The sequence below is a fragment of the Phocoena sinus genome, chromosome 5 (assembly GCF_008692025.1).
Source record: "Phocoena sinus isolate mPhoSin1 chromosome 5, mPhoSin1.pri, whole genome shotgun sequence".
NCBI classification, from domain to species: Eukaryota; Metazoa; Chordata; class Mammalia; order Artiodactyla; family Phocoenidae; genus Phocoena; species Phocoena sinus.
Window position 1 is genome coordinate 94481819 of NC_045767.1, and position 23560 is coordinate 94505378.

At 33.7% G+C, this 23560-nt stretch overlaps 1 protein-coding gene across 6 annotated transcripts in view; it reads right to left on the minus strand.

Moving 5' to 3' along the window:
• The window catches only part of CNOT6L (CCR4-NOT transcription complex subunit 6 like), a 122866-nt gene that overhangs the window by 63317 nt on the left and 35989 nt on the right, over positions 1-23560 (minus strand). For 4 of the 6 annotated variants that reach the window (XM_032633758.1, XM_032633757.1, XM_032633754.1 and 1 more), the window contains exons 2-4: positions 10962-11083; positions 8347-8533; positions 6926-7011 (exon numbers count right to left, since the gene is read on the minus strand). In XM_032633758.1, the coding sequence (XP_032489649.1) occupies positions 6926-7011; positions 8347-8533; positions 10962-11083 (395 nt within the window). Of the gene's footprint in view, positions 1-6925; positions 7012-8346; positions 8534-10961; positions 11087-15804; positions 15931-23560 lie in introns of those variants that run through there. The other 2 variants (XM_032633756.1, XM_032633759.1) reach the window with 2 other exon arrangements.

Here is a 23560-nt window from a genome sequence, read left to right on the forward strand (position 1 = left end):
CCTATATTAATAATACTTAGGCAAAAATGAGAATATTTCATATCAAAATCATGGGATGCCAAATAAATTTATAGTCTTGCCAAAAAAATTTATGGCCTTAACTGCTTATATTTATTTGAAAATAAGGAAATCTAAATATGAATAAGCCATATATCCAACTTAAAAAGAGAAAAAAGGAAAAAACTATAATAAATCCAAACAAAACAATAAAGAAAAACAGAAACAAAGCAGTTTTTAAAAAATAAAAGCCAATATTGACTCACTGAAAAGAACATAACTGACAAATCTCTGGGGAGACTAAATCAGAAAAAAGATAGAAAGCACAAATAATCTTACTAATGAAGAAGGGGGTAATATAAACAAGAGTCTAAAAATATATCAAGAGAATATTATGAACATTTTTATGCAAATTTGAAAACTTTAAAAAGCTGAAAAATTCCAGTATTACATATACAGTCCAAAAAAAACAGACTCTTCAGCAATTAGAAAGACTCAATGATTCTTATAACTACAAATACATTGAGGTGATAGTTCCACCAGGCAATGGTAGTTTTATAGTCTTGTTCCACCAAGATTTCAAGGAACAGATTAATTCAATATTATACAAACTCTTTGAGAAAACTGAGTAAGAACAGTAAGAACACATGTCTATCTTATTCATGAACATACATGAAAAATTCCTTTAAAAAGTTATTGTGAAAGGCAGTCCGTCAGGGTCCCTGTGCTTCCCCCCCCTTCATTCTTTGTGAGTGCAACAGATTCTGAGACTTATCTGTCTCTTGATACTGAGCAGTTTCTATAGCTAGTTAAATAGGGAACTAAACAGGTCAAGGCAACCAGAGCAATACTTCCATATAACTCTTTGTACCCCTGGAGAAGCAGGATTAGTTGTTTTGTTTTGGTTTTTTTGCAGCTGGCTACAATATTTGCTGCTTGCTTGAAAAGTGCTGCACCTTTGGACTTAGATTACTCAATTGCAATGCAAACTCTTTGTGTATACAGCATGTGTCTGGGTCCACCTTGTTGCTTGAGTGATAACGTTCTTTGTCTCTGACCCAAGAGTCTCATGTCTTCTACCATTATCCATGAAGCAATAATTGGCTAACTTATTAGCTTGTAATAGGGTAAAATCTCAGAGCCTTAACAGTTCTTGACAAACACTATCAAAATAAATCCAGCAGTGTATAAAAGCACCAAGTTGGGTTTACCTCAGGAATCCAAGTGTGGTTTAAAGGGGCAGGTCAGGGGGACGCTTACATATAATTTACCACTTCAATATATGAAATGAGAAAATAATGTAATCATCTCAATAGATGAAGAAAAGCATTTAATAAAATTCAGCACCCGAATAAGGATTAGCAAAGTAGAAATAGAAGGAAACTTCTAGAACCTAAAAACTTTTTACCAAAAATATAGAGCAAATATTCTTAATGGAAAAATATTAGAAACATTTCCTTTAAAATTGTGCTTAGAAGCATGCCCAGTATTAATGCTTCTATTCAATATTGTATTAAACATGCCACTACATTACAATAAGGAAAAGAAATTATAAGAATTTGAAAGGAATGAAGTCTTTATCAGCAGATGAAATCATTATCTGCATACAATACCTAAAGAATTTGTAAACAAACTTTTAGGAAGAATGAGAATTCAGCCAAGAAGGCTTACTATAAGATCTTTTTTCTTTTTAATGGTAATTCGTATACCCCAACAGCAAACAGGCAGAAAAAGCAACTTAAAAAAGACATGGTTTATAAGAGGAACAAAAAAACTTATAAAGTATCTAGAAACAAATCTACAAAAGATATGCCTGAACAGTGTGCAGAAAGTTATAAAATTTTATTCAAAGACATTAAATAAGATCTAAATAAATGGGGAGAATGCACAAATTCATGGATAGGAAGACTCAATATAATTAACATGTCAATTTTTCTTAAATTGATCCAGACATTCAACGCAGTTCCAAAGTCCCAACAGCATTTTTTGTGAAACTTAACAAGCTGTTTCTTATGTATGAGGAAGATTCAAGGCACCCAAACTGCCAAGACATTGCAAAAGCAAAATGTAAAGGGACTTCCCAAAAGAGATATCAAATCTTAATATAAAGCCATAGTAACAATTATGACAATGTAGTAATCAGTGCAAGGTGAGACAAACTGACTGCTGCGTATAGAGAATGGAGATCCCAAAATAAGCCTACTACACCTTGCTGATATATGAGAGAGGTGACTTTGCTGATCAGTGGGAAAAGGGAAAACTAGTCACTAAATGATGTTGAGACAACTGGTTATTCACAAGGAAAAGACAAAATGAGATCCCTCCCAAAATTAGACCTCTCATACCATATTAAAGAATCAACTCCAAATGAATGAAAGAATTAACTATGGAAAGCAAAACTTTACAACAACTTTTAAGAGATAATATAGAAAAACTATTTATGACTGGGGTAGGGCAGGATTTCTTTAATAAAACGTAAGATGCGCTAGTCACAAAAGAAAAGAATTTTAAATTCAACTACAATAAAAAAAAATCAAGGGCTTCCCTGGTGGTGCAGTTGTTGAGAGTCCGCCTGCCATTGCAGGGGACACGGGTTCGTGCCCCGGTCCAGGAAGATCTCACATGCCGTGGAGCAGCTGGGCCCGTAAGCCATGGCCACTGAGCCTGCGCGCCCAGAGCCTGTGCTCCGCAACGGGAGAGGCCACAACAGTGAGAGGCCCGCGTACCGCAAAAAAAAAAAAAAAAAAAAAATCAAATCTATTCATTAAACAATACCAACAAAGAAAACAGAAAGAAAAGCCAGAGTGGAAGAAGACATTTACAATACAAAATAGACAAAAGTTAAAAATTCCAAGTGAAAATAAGCAAAAGATATCAATAGCAATTTCAGAGAAGAAACGTGGCCAATACATATATGAAAAGATTCTCAGTTTTATTATCAATCAGGAAAATGTAAATTAAGAGTAGGACTAGAAACTGTTTCACACTTAATAACTGGCAAAACTTTAAAAATCTGACAATACTAAGTAAGTGTTGGGAAGAAGACAGAAAAATGGCAACTGTATTACTTTCAGGAGTATATTTTAGTACAGCTACTTTGTAAAATATTATGGCATTACCTAATAAACCTAAGAATGTATAAGCTTCTTTCTATAACCCAACAATTCCATTCCTAGGAACTCTATCAGGAGACATGTACAAGAATGTTCATGGCTACACTGCTTATAGTAGTCAAAAAAAGGTGGAAACAATCTAAATATCTATAGTAGAATGAATTACAGCATATTCATATAACAGAATACAACACAGCAATGAAACAGATTAACTACAATTACACGAATGCATAAATGTATGAATCATAAATACATAAAGTCAAATAAAACCAAGTCACAGAAAATTACATTCAGTAAGATTCCATTTATATAAAGGTTAAAACACCCTTAACAGATACATATATAAGCTCAGTATCTGGCACATAGTATGTGCTCAACAATACCTGTTGGATGACCGAAAGAAAACTAACAGAATTTAGGACAGTAATAACCTCTGGGAGAAGTGATGAAGATGTAATCAAGAAAAGGCACACAGGAAACTTAAAAGATACAGGGGATCTACACCAACAAGGTTTGATTGTGCCTATTTCCCAATAATCTCACCAACAGTTAGTTTATCAAAATTTTGGAATTCATCCAATCTGATAGGTAAAAATTGAGTATAGTCTCAACTTGCATTGTTATTATTATATAATGTTGATCAAGTTTCTAATTTTACAGCCATTTGTAAATCCTCTTATATGAATTATTAATATGCTCTCTAATAGACTGTCTTTTATTTACTGATTTCCAGAAGCTCATTATATAATACAGAAGAAAGTACTTTGCCTCCTATATGAGTGGCAATCGGATTTTTAAATGCATTTTTTAAAAGGTACTGAGAACGTTAGATAATGGGTGTGTAGTTACTTATTTTATTATTTTCTTTAAAATGTTACTCTTTGTATATTATGATATATTTCATGAATTAAAAAGTTTACATAGTAAAAGAATCTTCAATTGCCATGGTCCATTTTATTTTAAGGGAGATAAGTAATTCTTAGAAGGAAGCTAGAAATCTTCACAATTATTGAAGTTCTAAAGTTTTTATTATTTGGGGACATCAATGTTTAATGCCTGAGGACAACTGTTTGGCCCATATGTCAGAGAAAGTATTGCTTTATACCTTAGGACATGAATTCTAAATTATTTTAAAATAACCATATGAGAATTGCTTTCACTTACACTTTTTCTTCCATAAAACTCATACAGTTTGGATTTTTCTTTTAAGTGACTTAAAAGAACATTTCCAATTTCCTGGACTGGCCATGTTTGTAGTTTTTAAATTGGCCTTCTTATCCTAACTCTTCAAATACCCTACCCACCACACATACTCCTCAAGTCTCAAAATAGCATTTCTAAAAATTAACTTGTTGAGCCAGGATGATCAAATTCATTATCAAAATTTCAGTATCTGTGTTTCAGAGGAAGACAGGAAATGGAAGAAAGGCACTCCTTTTTCTGGTTTCAAGACAAAATGGAATCTTAGAGGCAATCCATTTTCATTGTTTCTTTTAAATATATCACAGTGCTATTTTAAGTGCTCCACTCTACTCCCTCCCCCTTTTTTTGGGCACAAAGTACCACTATGTGGTTATTAAAACTGATTAAGAAATTATTTCAAGTTTTACCTTCCTAAGAATATAAAGCTACCATTCATTAGGAACATTTTATTCCTTCAATTCCTTCATAAAATCAATCCTGTTTTTACCACCGTAAAGTTTTGAAAGATGGCAGGGAGGGCTCTGGCTTTCTTTCATTTCTAAAAGGTCTCTGCTCTTCTGTATTGATCACCTGAACATAAAATAGCACTGCCAGAAAAACAGATTCTCACAGAAGAGGAAAGTCTGCAGATAGCTATTTATATTGAACTTAAATTGAAGTTTAATGAAAAAGAATTTATCCATAGGCACGGACAAAGCTAAGTTACAGCTGGTAAAGCAGAGCTGGTGCCTGATTTGAAAGTCTAAAGTGAGATTTTAACAAATGTGAATCATCAGTAGACAAGGGACACTAGAATCAAAGTCCAACCAAAGACAGTAGTTTGGAAGACTAACATTTTAACTAGTAAAACAAAATGAAGAACCCAGGAGATAAAGGATATTTCAGAAAGATTCATTCAGTTGATACTAAGCTAAATTTTCTGAGAACATGTCTCTTTTTTCTTTTTTCTTTATTTGGTATGCGGGCCTCTCACTGTTGTGGCCTCTCCCGTTGCGGAGCACAGGCTCCAGACGCGCAGGCTCAGGGGCCATGGCTCACGGGCCCAGCCGCTCCGCGGCACGTGGGACCTTCCCGGACCAGAGCATGAACCTGTGTCCCCTGCATCGGCAGGCGGACTCTCAACCACTGCGCCACCAGGGAAGCCCAGAGAACATGTCTCTATATGAGATAACATGGAATAGAGTTATGAAACAGTAAGATATATAATATTTGCTTTTCCAGGAATGTTATGTGGTATGAAGGGTAAGTCCAACTGGGTTCAATACTAAGGTATTCATTTGTCATTGACATGCTCTCCATCAAGATTAGGAGGAGGAAAACAGCTGTTCTGATTGATGTTGAAAGTAAGAAACAATGGTTATCCTTGGAGACAAAAAATATACAATTTATTATAATCAGTATGAAAAGTGTGAATTCTGAAATCTAAGATTATAAAAATGACAACCATTCCATACTTTTTAATAGGCACAAACAGACCTGCCCCCATTCCAACTCTAGCTGGATGGCTGTTTCAGCTACATTTACAAGAATAAGATTTAGCACACAGAGAATAAGGCGAAATGTCCCAACAAATTTCAAATGCCTTGGGTTAATCCTCAAGAAAATACTTTAGATAAAAAGTATTCCCCATATGTCCAATTCACACATGATAAAAAGCATCAGTAAATTCCTACAAAGAACCTAAAATCACAAGAGTTAGACCATTCATATAATTATACAACTTACGAAGGGTTAACTGTATAAGGAAGCCTAACACCACTTTTGTCATTTCAACAAATAATGTCAGCAATCTTACCACTCTTATTCAAGCTTCTTTCTTAATGCTCCACTATATGATTTAAGCAAACGCAAACAGAACACGTTCATGAGACTCAGTAGTCTTTGAAGAAGGAAAATAAAACATATGAAAGTGTGTATTTTATAAGGCTTTAATGTTCCCTCCTCATTAGCACGGAAAATGTTTAACCAATAGTGTAAATCTGTATTTAGTCCTCTGCATTCAAAATAAACCCTTCTTCTTATGCTATGCTATAAGAGAAAAATAGACAAATCTCAGTATTTATGTGATTTGAGTATGACTTTCATTCCAAACTGAGATGATATCATCAGAGGAACATGCATTTTGGATTAATACACTATTTACAATAACTACACTTATTAGACATAGCTCATTTTTACTGTAATGTTTTCCCTCTTATAAACCTAATATGCCAATGCTATCTACTCTATCAAAACCAGACATTCTGGCTGAGGTTAAAATTCATTATGTTACATCACTGTTTTCAATTTTTTTAAAAAATGGGAAAAAAACTACAGTGCTAAATGTTAACTTAAACTATCTCCTCTAAGAAATTTCAGTAAAATATAAAAACAAAACAAAACAAAAAACCCCGAAATTTCCCCCATACAAGTTTGTTAAAATAATGGCAGCTTGTTGAAATCGTGAAGTTCAATTTGATAGAGAAGAACCACTTTTCTTTCAAGAGTAATGTATCGTTACATTCTCGAAATTATACTAAAACCTGGCCTAATTGTAACGAAAATGGTCTTTAAAAGGCTAAGAAAACCTCAATGTTGACTGCTAATGCTATCATTTTTAAAAAATCACTCACCTTTCAAACCTAGAGTTTGTAGCTGGAAGAGCCGACCAAGTTCATAAGGCAAAACCCGTAACAGATTGTTATTTAAAAGCAATTCCCTGTTTTTTTAAAAAAAAAACACAAAAACTGTTTTAGTTTAATATATCAAACTTTATTAATACCTACAGTCGTTCTTAACCTGCCTTCTAACATAACATGAGTGATGTCTACATTCAGGGTATATTTCTCTACATTCATCCAAAAATGTTGTAACTGCCACAATTATTAACAGTGTTTCTATGATTTACTCATTCTCTAGCACAGATTAAAGTTAAAGGTATAGGAACTGTATGTCATTCTCAGGCTAAATATGCTCCCTTTTCTCTCTCACCCAAAATGCCTCTCAGATGCAAATCAGAGTGACACATATTTTATGTACCCAAAGACAGCAGATATCCTTGAACCTAGTCTCATTCATATAAAAAAGTAATCTTTTTAAAATAAACTTCAGGATTTAACTATAGTAGCCAATTCCCTGTATCAATTTTTATAACAATACAACTATTATCACTTCAAGATACAACAATCATTGACACAGAACATAAACATTAAAAATAAAGCATAGGATAGTATAAATAGGATAGCACAGGTAAGATCTGATTTATGATTGTGAAATTTTGGGCAGACTACAGAAAAAATAAACAGCCCTTGTAATTAATTAATGACCAAAAGGTATAAAATAAATGACTAAAAAGTATAAAAAACAACAAAAACACACAGCAAGGGGATGGCAAAGAACAAGATTTTTAAATGATATTAAATATTTAATTTTAAACATGTGATGGCAATTTTTTAACATTACTATTCAGCAGATAAGGTAGAAAAGCGATCCCTGTTTTCATTGGGAACATTTATACAAGGTCTCAAGATTCCTATACAATTTTCTCCTATGAAGAAATTTCTTAAAGAATCCTGAAAGACTAGAAATAAATCCATTTATTATCAGGTTTTAAGATTTCCTTAAGGAGTTGTAATATATAAGCATAACTTGCCTTATAAAATAGATATGTTTCTAAAACCTTTACTTATAAGCAAATCATTTTCCCAATTATTTCTCATTAGTCTAGACTAGTCTAGCCCCAATTAATTCTGATGAGATTTGTCACTTGAGTGTAAAGCGAGACTTAGGTATTTTATAGCCCTATCCCACCTCAAGTCTGTCAAAAGAAATTGGTCATACAAGCACATTTCTAGCCAGAAACCTCCAAATTTAAAGGAAGAAAGGAAAAGAAGCGTTCAATGGAGCCCAACTCAAGCACTCTGCTTAGACAATTTATATCATTTAACCTTCACATACATATGGAAATCCTACTGTAAGATGAGTAACCTTCCATAATATTCTTATTTGGTAAATTTAGAATTTTATACAGTGAGTCACATTTGTATTTCCTCACCTGAGAGACACCATGTTTCCTAGTTCTGCTGGTAAACTTCTGAGTTTATTGGATGACAGATCCAGGTAAACCAGATTATGAAGCTTGGCAATATCAGGTGGAATGCGACTAAGGTAATTGTCATTTAGGTGCAGTGCTGTCAAGTGTGTCAATGACCAAAGTGATGTACTTAAGCTCCGCACTCTACCTAAAAGGCAAAATATTGATGCATTAAACTTCTAGGCCCAAGACAAAGACTGAACTACAAGGACTAAAAAGTGGGAGAAGAGCCCACAAATACATACGGATATTGTGACTCTGGCATTTTAACTTTGTATTTAATGCTACTTGATTGCTTCCAAACACACCTGGTCCTTCTTTAATTTCATGCCACTTTTTTCCCTGACAACCATTCTTTCTCATGAATCTTCCATGTATTAAATAACATGTGGCATAATGAGGAGACCATTGGAGTCAGGGTGATCACATGGTCTCAAGGAGAAAGCATGGGGCTGAATTGAGCTTTTGTAGTAGAACAGTCCTGAATTTTTTTTCTCTAAGTTATGATCCTCACAAAAGCACTTCTCACATACTTCGTGAAAATTAATAGTGCAAGGTTTATCTATATCTAGGGCCTGAATTAGTCCACAAACTTTAAATAGACAGGAGTAATTGCTATGATTTAGAACCAACCTTAGATTAGCCGCCGGGAAAACCATTTTACTCCCAAAGGAGACATCTTCCCCAGCCTTCTCATATTTCAATTATACATTAATAACTCTGGTTTAAGATTTTGCATTTAAGTGCAACATACTCAAGGAAATAGTCACTCATTAAGCTTTACCTATCAGTCAGCATCTAACAGCTATGGTAGAACATGTACTGGAAAAAGAAGACTTGGTTCACAGTCCTGATTTTTACCATTTATTAGCCATATAAGCCTAAACAAATCACATAGCTTCAGCTTCTGTAAAATGTGATGTTATCTTAACAATAAACTTATATGAAGAGACTCTGAAAACTTTACCAAAGTAAAATGCTAACAGATACTGATTAAAAGAGCAGTGGAAGGTAGAGATGGCAAAAAGTCTCAATAGGGAAATGTTATTTTTCATATGGCTATCAAGCAGTAGACTCGAACTTAGATCTTCTCTTCAGGGTTCACAGGTTCCTTCATGCTGTCTATAATCAGGCTTAAAGTGCCAATTAGGATTTTGCATTTTAATAGGAAACAAAGTTTTCAAGTGAAAAGAGGCTCTAGTAAAAAAGAAACTTATTTTAGTTTTACCCAGGGTTTAACCGAATGGTTCTCAACCAGGGGCAATACTGCTCCCCAAGGGACTTTAGCAACCTGGAGACATTTTTGGTTGTCAAAACTAGAGGGGTGCTACTGGCATCTAGTGGGTAGAGGCCAGGAATGCTGCTAAACATCCGACACGCACACAACCACTCCCAACCACAAAGAACTGTCCAGACCTAAGTGTCAATAGTGCCAAGTTGAGAATCCCTGGGTTAACCTAATAGGATTTGCTCATATTCATTTTTTTTTAAATTATCAATCACCTAACCACCACTTTTTAGCTAAAGATACGGGTATTTCTTGCTATTGACACCATAATATGCGTTTAACTCTTCCAAATGAAAGCTTACTGGGGAAAAAATTACATTCTAAATATAATCTGTATTGTATCAATTCATAAAAGAAAAACTGTACTTATATTTTATTTTTAATAAACTTTTAAGTTTGTGATAATTTTAGATCTACAGAAAAGCTACCAAGATAATACAGTTCCTATATCCCCCTCATCCAGTTGCCCCTAGTACCAGCATCTTATATTACCATGGTACATTTGTCAAAACTAGGAAACCAAGATTGGTACGTAGTGTCAATATTAACTAATTTATAGACTTTATTTGATTTCACCAGTTTTTACACCCTTTTGTTCGAAGATAACTAATTTATAGACTTTATTTGAATTTCACCAGTTTTTACACCTTTTTGTTCGAGGATCTGGAAGATCATATTTTTTGCATTTAGTCATCATGTCTCCTTAGTCTTCTCTCATCTGTGACAGTTTCACAGTCTTTCCTTGTTTTTCATGACCTTGACAATTTTGAGGATTACTAGCTTGGAATTTTGTGGAATGTCCTTCGGTTTGTCTGATGTTTTTCTCACTATTAGACTGGTTGTGAGTGTTTAGGAATCAGATTCTATTTTAACAACTCCTAAACATGTAATTTATAGAATAAACAGATAGCTTCTAGGTTTCCCATTCTACCAACAATGGGATGATAGGAGGACAGCAAAGATCAATTTGCAAAAATGATTACTCTGCAATAGCCAAAACAAAATCTATTATATCAAAGAACCTAGTTCTACTTAGAAACTGAACTCCCAATGCCTTCAATTTTAGATGCCAACTGTGGCCCACAGTATTAATCTCAAAAGAAAGAATGGGAACAAAGATATTTGGTCACAGATAAATCAGTAAGTTAAACACTAGTGCTTCAGCATCTTGTATTTTCTCAATTAATTCATCTAATTAAAAATGTACAGCAAAGAAATAAGTATAACACTCAACTCTTGTTCATCATTGCTATTATAGCCCAGATTAAATGTTTCAGATTCCACTCACCCGAGATTTCTAATTCTGCCCAGTGAGATTTTTTCCCATTGGCTACCTCCTCTGCTGACATGATGGTATAAATTCTGCGAGGATCTGGAGGGTCATATTTTTCCTTTGGCATCCCTATTAGTCTGTAAGGGAAAAAAAAAATCAACAATTATAATCTAATAGAAAAAAAAGAGAGAAAGAAAAATGAGATGGTAAATTTTCTTTTTCTCCCCCCTTGCCAGGCTACTACTAAATTCTCACTAGAAGGAAAACACATCTAAAGTATGCTAGGCTATTGCAGGTACTCAGTAACAGATGCCTCAGGAAAAATGCAAAGAAGCAGGGACACTGGACTTCACAGAAAACATGGTGGTTGTTTCCCAAACATCCATTGCACCCTTTCCCCTTCATTTAGCTGCCTTGCTTCCCAAGACAGACTGACCCTATGCAAGTTTCCTGAATGGACTCTGACTGGCCTAAGAGAATCAGAGTAATCCTATCCTCCTTGTCTCAGTGATATTCAGATATTCCATATCTAAGACAATTAGCACATGACATTCCCCTTGTCACAGAGATTAGTTCAGAAATATTTAATAATCACTAGGCTTAAGACTCATTTTATGTTTATGGGAGGAGCAGGCTTCTCTCTCCTGCTGGTCATAAATGAAAAAGAATACAGCCCCAGCTATTGTCGGCAATCATCCAACTATAAGGAAAGCCAGCCGTAGCAGTCAAAGATGAGAAAATAGAGAAACAAAGCCAGAGTCCTCACCAAACCATACCTGTAGCACTCTCAAATACTGGGCTTTTTGGATACACAAGTCAATTTATTTTACTTATTGTTTAAACTACTAGTTTATGTTTTGTTACTTGCAATCAAAAGCATCTAATTAAGATTATCGTGTATCTTGGTTTGCATGGACCAGTCTTGGTTTATATCTGTTATTCTTAGGTTAATTATTGATAACACTTCTTCACTCCCAAAAGTGTCCAATTTGGATAATGAGTTACATGGCCACCCTAATTGAAACTAATATTATACAGTTTTCTTCAGTTAACTGCCAAAATAATCACTGAACAATCATCAGTGATGACCAGCTAGACATAAACTCCTCAAGAATGCAATGTATGAATCAGATGACAAATGGCCATAAAAGTAATCATTCAAGAGGTCTAATACAATAGTTACTGCTCGGTAATTGGCAGAAAATGAAATCCCGTTCAGATCTAACAAGAATAGCAAATTACAAAATCCTGAACCTAATTAAACTCCTGCATGCTATCAGTAAATATCCTCATAGTATTTATAGTTGGTTCTTTGCTCATATTTTAACACAGAGACATACAGACACACACGAAAACCAACTGCCTAAAACTGGGAGTGCTTCTAAGTAGTTTAGACGTTCTATGTCAATGTAAGAGTTACTTTCAGATGGTCTGAAATTTGTTACATAAAGAGAACAAAGAAAAATAGGAAGTATTCTATCATGTATCAAGGAATCAAAGCTAGAAAAGAATACAATCAAAATTTCCCATACCATAATTTGTCCTCATATTGCGGAAGGAAAAACAGTCATTCCTTCCTATTTACTAAAAGGGGCAAAGAGAAAGTTTTCCAGATTTTTTCATCTGTTAACAGTCATTAGCTTCCAAATTTCCAGGTTAAGCTCTTCTGCTCTAACCTTATCACACAACTGGGTGATACTGAAACATATTTTATTTTCCATAAATGTCCTGGATCTTCACACAGCACAAACAGTATGATCATTTTCCTCGGGAAAAACTTGATTTTTACCACTTTTGGCCTATGTAAATTATTTCTGAATATAAAATTTTTAGGTAACAAGGTTTTCAGAATGTCTACTATGCACCATAAGGTACATGTGTCTCTGTGAGTACTCCTGCACACTAATATAAGATTCTACAAAAACACAAGTTAAGCAAAACCAAATCAAACAGATTCAGATCCAAAGACATGCTACAAATCCATCATCTACAATGAGAATGGATAAAAAACTAAGACTGTGACATTTGCAAAAACTATGTTTCATTAATTTTAAATCACTTTTATAAAATATAGTGCATAGGTCAACTTAATTTGGCAGTTTTAATCATGGCTCCCACTAGATGGTGTTATTTAAGGGGACAATAAGTTGTTTCTGTGTGGAGGCATATCCTTTTTATAACTCTATACAGTTCCTACCACATAGTAGGCACTGAATATGTATTTGTGGAATGATCATATATGCTTTATAATCCTAAAAACTACCATCTTCCTCTCACCTTTCCCAATTAACAGTCAATGCTCTTCTAAAAATTAATCACATGAAATGGTCATTAATCCACATGTTCAATTTCCCTAAATATTTACAAAATCTAGATAGGAGATTAATAATCATCATCTCTTCTGGCCCACTAATGCTAATCTCTAAAACAGCTACTATATAAGAACTATATTTCTTTTTTTTTAATTTTTCATAAGTCTCCATCTTTGTAAGTCCAATAAAATTTATAAAATCTGTTCCTGCAAAACATATCCATAAAATGTTTACCAGTGTCTATAATATGTAAAAACCAAAGTAATATTAATACTGCTATATTAGGGGTCAAAGGTCTCCTTTGGATTTGATTAGGAAGTCAATAAAAATACAAGTCACTTAATCCTTCAAAATGAAACTAAATTTGGATAGTCTAACTCAAGTTAAAACATTTTTCATTTGCATTAACTAAGTAATTTAGTAGAGTCTATAGATCTGGTGATCACTACTGTCCCAAACATCAGGTTTTCAAGCATGCTACTAAAAACTTAGCTCAAATTTAGGAAACTGGTATTATTGAATACTCCTATTCAGCTTTATCTTCCCTCTCAGTTCCTCAGCATCAACCTTCCATCCTGGAGACATACCATAAAAACCTATTTCAAAATAAATATAAATAATAATTCAAACGTAATTTACACTGTTAATGTGCTTTCTCAACAGTCTAAGATATAGGTCAGTCCAAGGCTTAAATACTGGATTGACACTTTTCATCCAAGAAAGAGAAATGTTTAATTTTGTAAAGCCTAGCAGCTAATTTCCTTTTCCTATCTTCTTTATCAAATTGATGAAGAGGCAGGTTTTTTAATTGTTTTTTCCAAGAGTTTCTAATTTCTGCAATATCTTACATCAGTTCCTGCTATACACCAAGGATCCTCCCATTATATCAACCTAATTTATATTGGGGATCCTGATCACATAACAAAGTAAACTAAAAGCCCCTTCACAACACAGCCTTTTTAACTTCCAGTCTTCAAACCCCATTTTGACACTATGAAAAATACTACACATAGCTTCCCAAATACTGACTACATAAGCTTCTTTGAACCTACCATCCTCTCTACTCCATTCCTTGAATCTCATTTTATCACCAACGCAGCCCCCTCAGATTCTAGGGCAAAATTTCTGAGAGCAACCGTCAGTCCTGGAAAAACAACCTGATTATCTCCTACTTCTTAGTTTCTATGAACTATCCTGAAAGTAAACAAGTCTTAATCTCTGTAACTGAAGGATGATTAATTACTACATACAGTGAAGATTTTCGTTAATTTAGTTCTCAGTCTTCTGTATAATTAAACAAAAACTTCACGTAAACCTGTAAAATACTGACTTCATGGAAAATGTATTCCAATCTTTTTTTAGCTGCAAAGCAACACTGTATGTAACACTAGGGCTACTTTGCCTTAAAAAATTTACCTTGGAGTTTCCAAAACTGTAAATAAAATACAAGTTTCCAAAACTGTAAATAAAATACATATATATATATATATGAGTTACGCCCAAATACACTATTGCCAAGGATTCCCAAATCTCAGGTTTTATATCTGGGGCTAGGAAAATAATGCAAAATAACTCCTCCCTGCCCCATCCCCGAATAATAATAATCTGAGCCAAATCAGAGCAAACTGTTAAAGGCCAGAACTAAACTTCTAATTTTGGTCATCTGAAGCATCTTATTAAAAAAACAGCAGGCTCTATGGTACATATAAAGATGTTAACTCCTTATGGTGTTAAACCACAGCTTTCCTCCCACCACCTTCTCTAAATTTAAGATCGTTTTATCTCAGTCTATAGTTCAGCACAATTAATACTATTTCATTTAGAACTGAGACTAAGAAAGAGAATGCTACAACCACCAAATAGTGCTTCATAATGAACCAGAGACTTCTAATTCAATGAATCCAAACCTAAAGTACAAGCCAGTAGACATGCACTTATATCCATAGAAATATTAAGTGATCGTCTCAACAGTAGTTTGCAAAGCAATCTTAGGCAGAGATGCAGAGTTCCCAAAGTGGAAAGAAGACAAAATTAAGCCTACATTAGATATTTCTGCTTCCATTTTGGAGCAAGATGTAGTGACTTATTACACTTTACATATTCTCAGATAAATCTGTCTTCTATCAGCATTTATTTCCAAAGGTTATGAACACATTGTTTGTTATTTATTGAATACCCACCTTGACTAACATCCATCCTTCCCAACTGCTCTTAAACATTAAGACCATTTTCCCTTCTGAGAAAATGTCTAAGTTTACCTTTTTTAATAAAGCAAACTAACCCTTGCACTACAGCATTTCTGAAGTTTCTATTTCCTCATCAATATCTATTTTTAGCTATACACAAGTATTAATCATTACAACTGTCATACAAAATCTATACCTTCCCTAAATGAGCTCAAGAGCTGATACTAAAAAACAGCACCTAGCAAATCACACTGCATATAGTAGAATCATACTGATAAAGATTGATGGCAATCACAAGAGCTGAGAAGACACCCTGAGATAAATAACAATTTCATCCACATTTCCACTCCTCTTCTATACCAAGGGCCTCTGGATGGCATTTGTCTTCAATGACATATTCAACTCAAGTCCGTAGATGATGACAATGCAAACGTTCAGAAAGAATCCATTCAAAGTTTTCATGATATCTCCCAATCTGTTACCATTCTAAACAAAAACAAAGCAAAATAAAATCCGTGTTTTACAATGGTAAAGCCACCCATCATTATGGAAAAAATAACCTTCAGACTTCTGGAATTTCATGTTTCTGATCAGTCTAACATTTATTCAAACATTTACTGCAGGAGTACTGATTATAATGTATTATACCACGCACTAAGACTCCAAAAGTGAACAAGCTGAACAGCATCATTGCCCTCAGGTAGCTTACATCATTTTAATGGCACTACTCGAAAAATAAAGTAATAAAATATTCTACTTTCAAATACTTCTACGAAGAATTTGGCATTTCTTCTTGTTACTACTTTTTTTCCCTTTATCAGGTAATTGCCACTGCATAGGCATATATAACAATAAATCCCCTGAATGAAAATGAGATAACTGTAATGATTGTTATAGTCCTTTATAAAGGTAATCCGAAGAAAACTTTAGAGTAATCCAGAAAGATAACTTCTGACTCTGTAAAAGGGGAAGTGTCAGGGTTAGTCTAACTTGTCAGTTAAAGTACTATCATGAGGGAGAAAAAAGGCAGAAAGAATAAGAATGTAACTCCTTTTCTGCATATCTAGAAATTTTTTTCCCATATGTGGGATACCAGAAAACAAGAGCAGCAGCAACATAAAACATAAATACTAAAAGGAAAAATGAAGACCTGGAATTTCAAATCTACCAAGCACTTCAAAGTTCCAAAATAATGCTATTATTGGACAAGTTTCATTTTATTTCACTAGCAATCAATTTAGACAACCAAAGCTTATGATTCTATCATAATGTCCTATCACTCCAAATTAGGTCTTAGTCTCTATCTAACAACGACTATGCTCCCACTTACCTAAAAACAGTGAATACAATCTATCTTACAGAAAACGGGAGGTAATTAGACTAGATTAAAAATTTCAACATCAATTTTCTTAGGACTGTGACTTCTTCCCCAAATCTCTATCTTTCCATTTTTTTCGTGTAGCCTGTGTTTTCTACTTCCTCTGGTATATACATCTGGTATATACATTCTCATCTGTTTCAATGATGTCAAATTCCTATCCATCCTTCATGGTTTAAGTCATCTTCCATCTCTTTTTTAGAATATTTCCCAACCTAAAAATCAACAAGCTGATTCTAAAATTTATGTGGAAGGACCTAGAAGAGCCAAAACACTTTTGAGAAAGAAATATAAACTTGGATGTGCCCACTATCTAATGTCAAGCCTTACTAGAAAGCAATGATAATCCAGACAGTTTGGTACTAATGAAAAGACAGACACATATAGTTGAAAGAAATGTAACTGAGAAACTAGAAATAGACCCACGTATATACAGTCAATAGATTTTCCATGAAGGTACAAAGGTAATTCAATAGAGAAAGGATAGATTTTTCAACAAATGGTGCTGGAACAACTGGACATCCATATGCAAAAATAAAGAAATAAGCATCAATCCACACCTTGCACCATACACAAAATTAACTTGCAAGGATCATAAGCTTACGTGCAAAAGCAAAACCTATAAAATGTATAAAAGAAAACATAAGAGAAAAATCTTTGTGACCGTGGATTAGGCAAATATTTCTTCAATAAAACACAAAAGCATGATCCATAAAAGAAAAATACTGATAAACTAGATTCCTTGAAAATTTAAAACATCTACTCTTGAAAGATGAATGAAAAGACATGCCCAGAGACTGAGAATACATGCAAAACACTTATATGAAAAAGCACTCTGGAATATATAAAGAATTCTCAAAACAAAATCATAACAAAGTCTAATTTTTAAAAAGTAGCAAAAGATCTTAACAGATACTTCACCAAAGTAGATACACAGATAGAAAATAAGCACATGAAAAGATGGTCAACATTAGGCATTAGGGAAATGCAACTTAAAATCACAATGAGATATCACTACACAGCTATTAGAATGATTACATTGAAAACTTACAATAGGACTGACAAGGAAAACACACACACGTGCACGCACACACACACCCCATATCCTTGTGTGTATGCTTACAAATATATACATATTTGTACATAAATACACACACACAACCTCATATTTTACCAATGGGAAAGTACAATGGTACTGTCACTTCAGAAAACAGTTTTGTAATTCCTCATAAAATTAAACATACACTTACAGAACCCAGCAATCTCATTCCTAGGTATTTACCTAAGCAAAATTAAAACTTATGTTCATATAAAAATCCATACATAAATGTTTTCAGCAAGTTTATTTATAGTCACCCCAAACTGGAAACAATACAAATATCCTTCAACTGATGAATAAACTGTGGAATAGCCATACATAAAAATGATTGAATTACTGACACACACAACGTGGATGAATGTCAAATGCATTATGCTAAATTAAATACGCCATACTTAAAATGCTATATACAGTAAACTTCAACATAATAAAGGCCACGTATGACAAGCTCACAACAGACACCCATACTCAAAGGTGAAAACCTAAAAGCTTTTCCTCTGAGATCAGGAACAAGGCAAGGATGCCTACTCTTGCCACTTTCATTCAACATGGTACTGGAAGTCCTAGCCAGAGCAATTAGGTAAGAAAATGAAATAAAAAGGGATCCAAATCAGAAAGGATGTAAAACTGTTTGTAGATGATATATTATATGTAGAAAACCCAAAAGACATTAGAATAAATGAATTCAGTAAAGTTACCAGATACGAAATCAATACATAAAAATCTGTTGTGTTTCTATACACTAATAACAAGCTATCAGGGAAATCAGGGAAACAATCCCATTAACATTTGCATCAAAAACAATAAAATACTTAGAAATAAATTTAACCATGATAAAAGACCTGTACCCTGCAAACTGTAAGACACTGATGAAAGAAAATAAAGACACAAAAAGACAGAAAGACATCCCATCCTCATGGACTAGAAGAATTCAATGCAATCCCTATCAAAATTCCAATGCCATTTTTCACAGAAATAGAACAAATAATCCCAAAATGTACATGGAACCACAAAAGATCAGAAGAGCCAAAGAAATCTGGAGAAAGAACAAAGCTGGAGGCATCACTGTGAAATCATTTCCTGATTTCACAGTATATTACAAAGCTACAGTAGTCAATATAGCATGTTTTGGGCATAAAAACAGACACATAGATTAACGGAACCAAGTAGAAAGCCCCAAAATAAACCCACAAATGTATGATCAGTTAATTTATAACAAAGGAGCCAAGAATATACAATGAGAAAGGACAGTCTCTTCAATAAACAGTGTTGAGAAAACTGAACAGCCACATGCAAAAAAAGCAACTGGACCCCTATCCTACACAAAAACCAACTCAAAATTAATTAAAGATTTGAATGTAGACCTGAAACCATAAAACTAGAAGAAAACATAGGGGGTCAGCTCCTTGACATTGGTCTCAGTAATGATTTTTTGGATTTGACACAAAAGTAAAGACTACAAAAGCAAAAATAAACATATTGGACTATATCAAACTAAAACACTTCTGCTCGGTAAAGGAAACCATCAACAAAATGAAAAGGCAACCTACAGAATGGGAGAAAATATTTGCAAATCATGTATCTAATAAGGGGTTAATATCCAAAATAGATAAAGAACTCACACAACTCAATAGCAAAAAAAAAAAAAAAAAAAAATCCAAGTAAATAATGGGCAAAGCATCTGAACAGACATTTTCCCAAAGAGATATATAGATGGCCAACAGATACATTAAAAGGGGCTCAACATCACTAACCATCAGGGAAATGCAAATCAAACCCACAGTGGGATATCAATTCACACCTGTTAAAACAGCCATTATCAAAACGACAAGAGATAAATGGTGAGGATGTGGAGAAAAGGGAACCCTTGTGTACTGTCAGTAGGAGTGTAAATTGGTGCAGCCACTATGGAAAACAGTAAGGAGGTTCCTCAAAAAATTAAAAATGTAACTACCATACGATCTAGCAACTCCACTTCTGGGTATTTATCCCAAAAAAACAAAATCACTATCTAGAAAAGATATCTGCACCCATGTTCACTGCAGCATTATTTACAATAGCCAAGACACAGCAACAACTTATGAGCCCATCAATAGATAAATGAATAAAGAATATGTGATACACACACACACACACAAAACACACAATGAAATATTATTCAGCCATAAAAAAATAAGGAAATCCTATCATTTGCAAACGGACCTTGAAGACATTATGTTAAGTAAGTCAGACAGAGAAAGACAAATACTGTATGCTCTCACCTGTATGTGGAATCCAAAATAAAGAAAAATAGTCATAGATACAGAGAACAGATTGGTGGCTGCCAGAAGTGGGGGTGGGGGCATAGGCAAAATGGGTGGAGTCAAAAGGTAGAAACTCCCAGTTACAAAACAAGTAAGTCCTGGGGATGTAATGTATAACATAGTAACTACAGCTAACAATACTGTATATTTGAAAGTTGCTAAGAGAAATCTTAAAAGTTCTCATCACACACACAAAAAAATGTAACTGCATGGTGATGGATGTTAACTATACCTTTCTCAGTGCAATCATGTCACAATATACACATATAACAAATCGTTAACGTTGTACACCTAAAACTAATACAATGCTATGTGTCAATTATATCTCATTTTTTTATAAAAAGCTATGTAGTATACAAATCCATTTATATGACATTCCACAATAATCAAAACTATGGGAACAGAAAACTGGTTAAGTGGTTGCCAGGGGTTAGGGGTGGAGGGAGGGATAGACTATAATAAGCATAAGGGAATTTTTTTTTGTGATGATGTGAACTACATATACTGGTTAATCTATAATTACTCACAATATCATCATCAGAAAGACTCTTAGGAAACAAAATAATTTAATCATTCATGTCTCTTGGTAAAGCAAAACAATGGGGAAAATTGCTTTCCCATCCAAAACACCACTTAAGTGAATAAAAAAGGAAAATAAACAGAATATGATTCCATATCTCTAGCTTTACCACAAGGCATTTATAAATGTTAGCCTAAAAAAAGCATAAATTGACTTTAGCAAATCAAATCACGAAAGTTAAATCCATAGCATTTTGCAAACTCTTAGTAACAATGCCAAAGAGTTGTAATAAGTCAACTTTATCATTGAGTAATAAATGCTAACAGAGTTTATATGACCCAGGCCATCTGAAGAGAAGATCCCTCCCCCGCTACTCCCCCACCCAATCCTCACACACACACACACACACACACACACACACACACACACACACATGCGTGTGCTTGCAGGACAAGGGGATTACAAGCAGTTCAGGGTTGCTAAAAATATCACTGGAGGCATGGAGAGATGGTGCTGTATAGGTGGACAGAGAAAAGATCATGGAAAGTTCAAAAATCTGTTTATGCTTTCCTACAGAACATTTTCCTAACATGAAAAACTGCCAGCCATAGAGACTCTAATAATAAACATGATACTATCAATCCTGGTTGCCTCCTTCATTCATTTCCTTTTTCTTTCTTGCTCAACAGCATTTCTTCTAGTCACACTTCCAAGAGGTCCTATATCCTCTACTGATTCAGCTGTCACATTCTTAAATTACAAATTTATTAAAAAATAAAAATGAATAATAAAAATGCCTAAATCATCTGAAAAAATTATAAATGCATTTAAAACCCTGTACTTATATGATATATAAAATATTCTTATTCCCATCATAAAAGCAAGACTATATAGCACGGTATTTGACTGTTATCACATTTAACCCAAGTTTTCCAGCATGCACAATTATAATGACTAGTGTAGTAAAACAGATCCAGTTAGCCTAAGACCCAATTCTAAAATATGTACTCATACTCTTCTTTGAAATTGAGAGAATACACTTAGAGCAGACTAGCTCTAAATTCAGGATTCTTTAGAGTCAGCAACTAGCCTATATTCTAGTTCTAAAATACTGTAAGTCCTTTCTTTCAGGTTTTGAAAACAAATGTAAGGTAGAAATCCAGATTTAGATTATTCCATCTAAAAGCATGATTTTACGCCACAGAAGAAATGAAACAAAACCCCAAGCTTATGTCCCCAAGGTTTAATTTAAAATTCCCACTTAGTGATAGTTGGCTATAATTTTAGAAAGTTTCATTTATTAGGCTATCCCAGCAAATTTCTCTTCAGAAATTTCCGAATTAACACATATTTAACGAAAAACACTATTATTTAATGGCTACATTAAAAATATCATAAAATTTCTAAACTAATATTTAATGAAAGACACCATAATTTAATTTTTATACATAGATACATCAAATACAGGACTAAAAAGAGCTACAGCAATCCAAGTCCATAAAACTGAACTAGACAAATAAATTGTTTCAGGGGGAAAGTTTTTTCTACAGTTCAGTTTCCTCATGATTCTCTTTGAACAGGGAAAGTTATAATATACCAAATAATAAACTTCCGTGTTCTCAGGAGTCAATTCCAAAGTGAATAAATGAAAAGGGACTCTCCCTTTGATAGTTAGGAAGTGATGCTAGTCATTCCAAAATGGTGACCAAAAATATGTATAATAGTAACTAAAAGATCATATATTCTATACAGTCTTAGTAAAATTAACTTTAACCAACATACATTGTTATTTGTTATCTTTGCTTTTAAGAACTAGCCTCCAATAAAACTAGTAGCTCTTTTACACTGATAACAGCCTAATATAAGTTTCCTTTAATAACTACCTTAAAATTCCATGATTTACTTTAAAAAACACATGGTATTCAAATAATGACAGTTTTTCAAAGATGCACAAAATATAAATACTACGGAAATTGGTTTAGCCAGAATTCTATTATTTGATTCTCTCTAATACCCAACATTTGTGCCAATCTACAATTCTACAATAAATAATCCTCAAGAATAACATTTATAATCAGTATAGAGTGGATGTTTATTTTTTTGTAGCCCAACCTGAAAGATGGTAATCTATATTTAGCAAAAAGCACCTTTAAAAATCAGAAGAGTCCATTCTCCAATTGTGAAAGGGCACTAAGTCATATTTTTTTACTTTTTTGAAGATTTAAATCTGTGGGAAAGTATTCAAGATGTACTGCTAACTAAAAACAAAAACTGATTTAATATATAATCCCATCTTTGTAACAAAACAATGTGTATATGAAATCTGTACCAATGTGCATGAAAAAGTTTAAAAGAATAATAGGATTATGAGTAATTTTTATTTTTCTTATTTAGTTATATTCTCTAACTTTTCAATATTGACAATATATTGTTCTTGTAATATGACAATAGAACTTTTTTATTATTAATAAACTTTAATTTTAGGGCAATTTTAGGTTCACAGTAAAACTGAGCAGAAAGCACTGAGCTCCCGTTTACTTCCTGTTTCCACACAGCACAACCACCCCCAACAGTTATTATAATCAAAGAACCTACACTGACACGTTATCAACCAAAGTTCATAGCTTACAACAGGGTTCACTCTTGCTGTTTTACATTGTTACATTCTGGCTCTTTGACATGTGTATGATGACAACTACCCATGTAGCACGGCAGAGAATACTTTCACTGCCATAAAAATCCAATGTGCCCTGCTTATTCATCCCTCCCTCTCCTCTAACCCCTGGCAACCAATGATCTTTTTACTGTCTCCATGG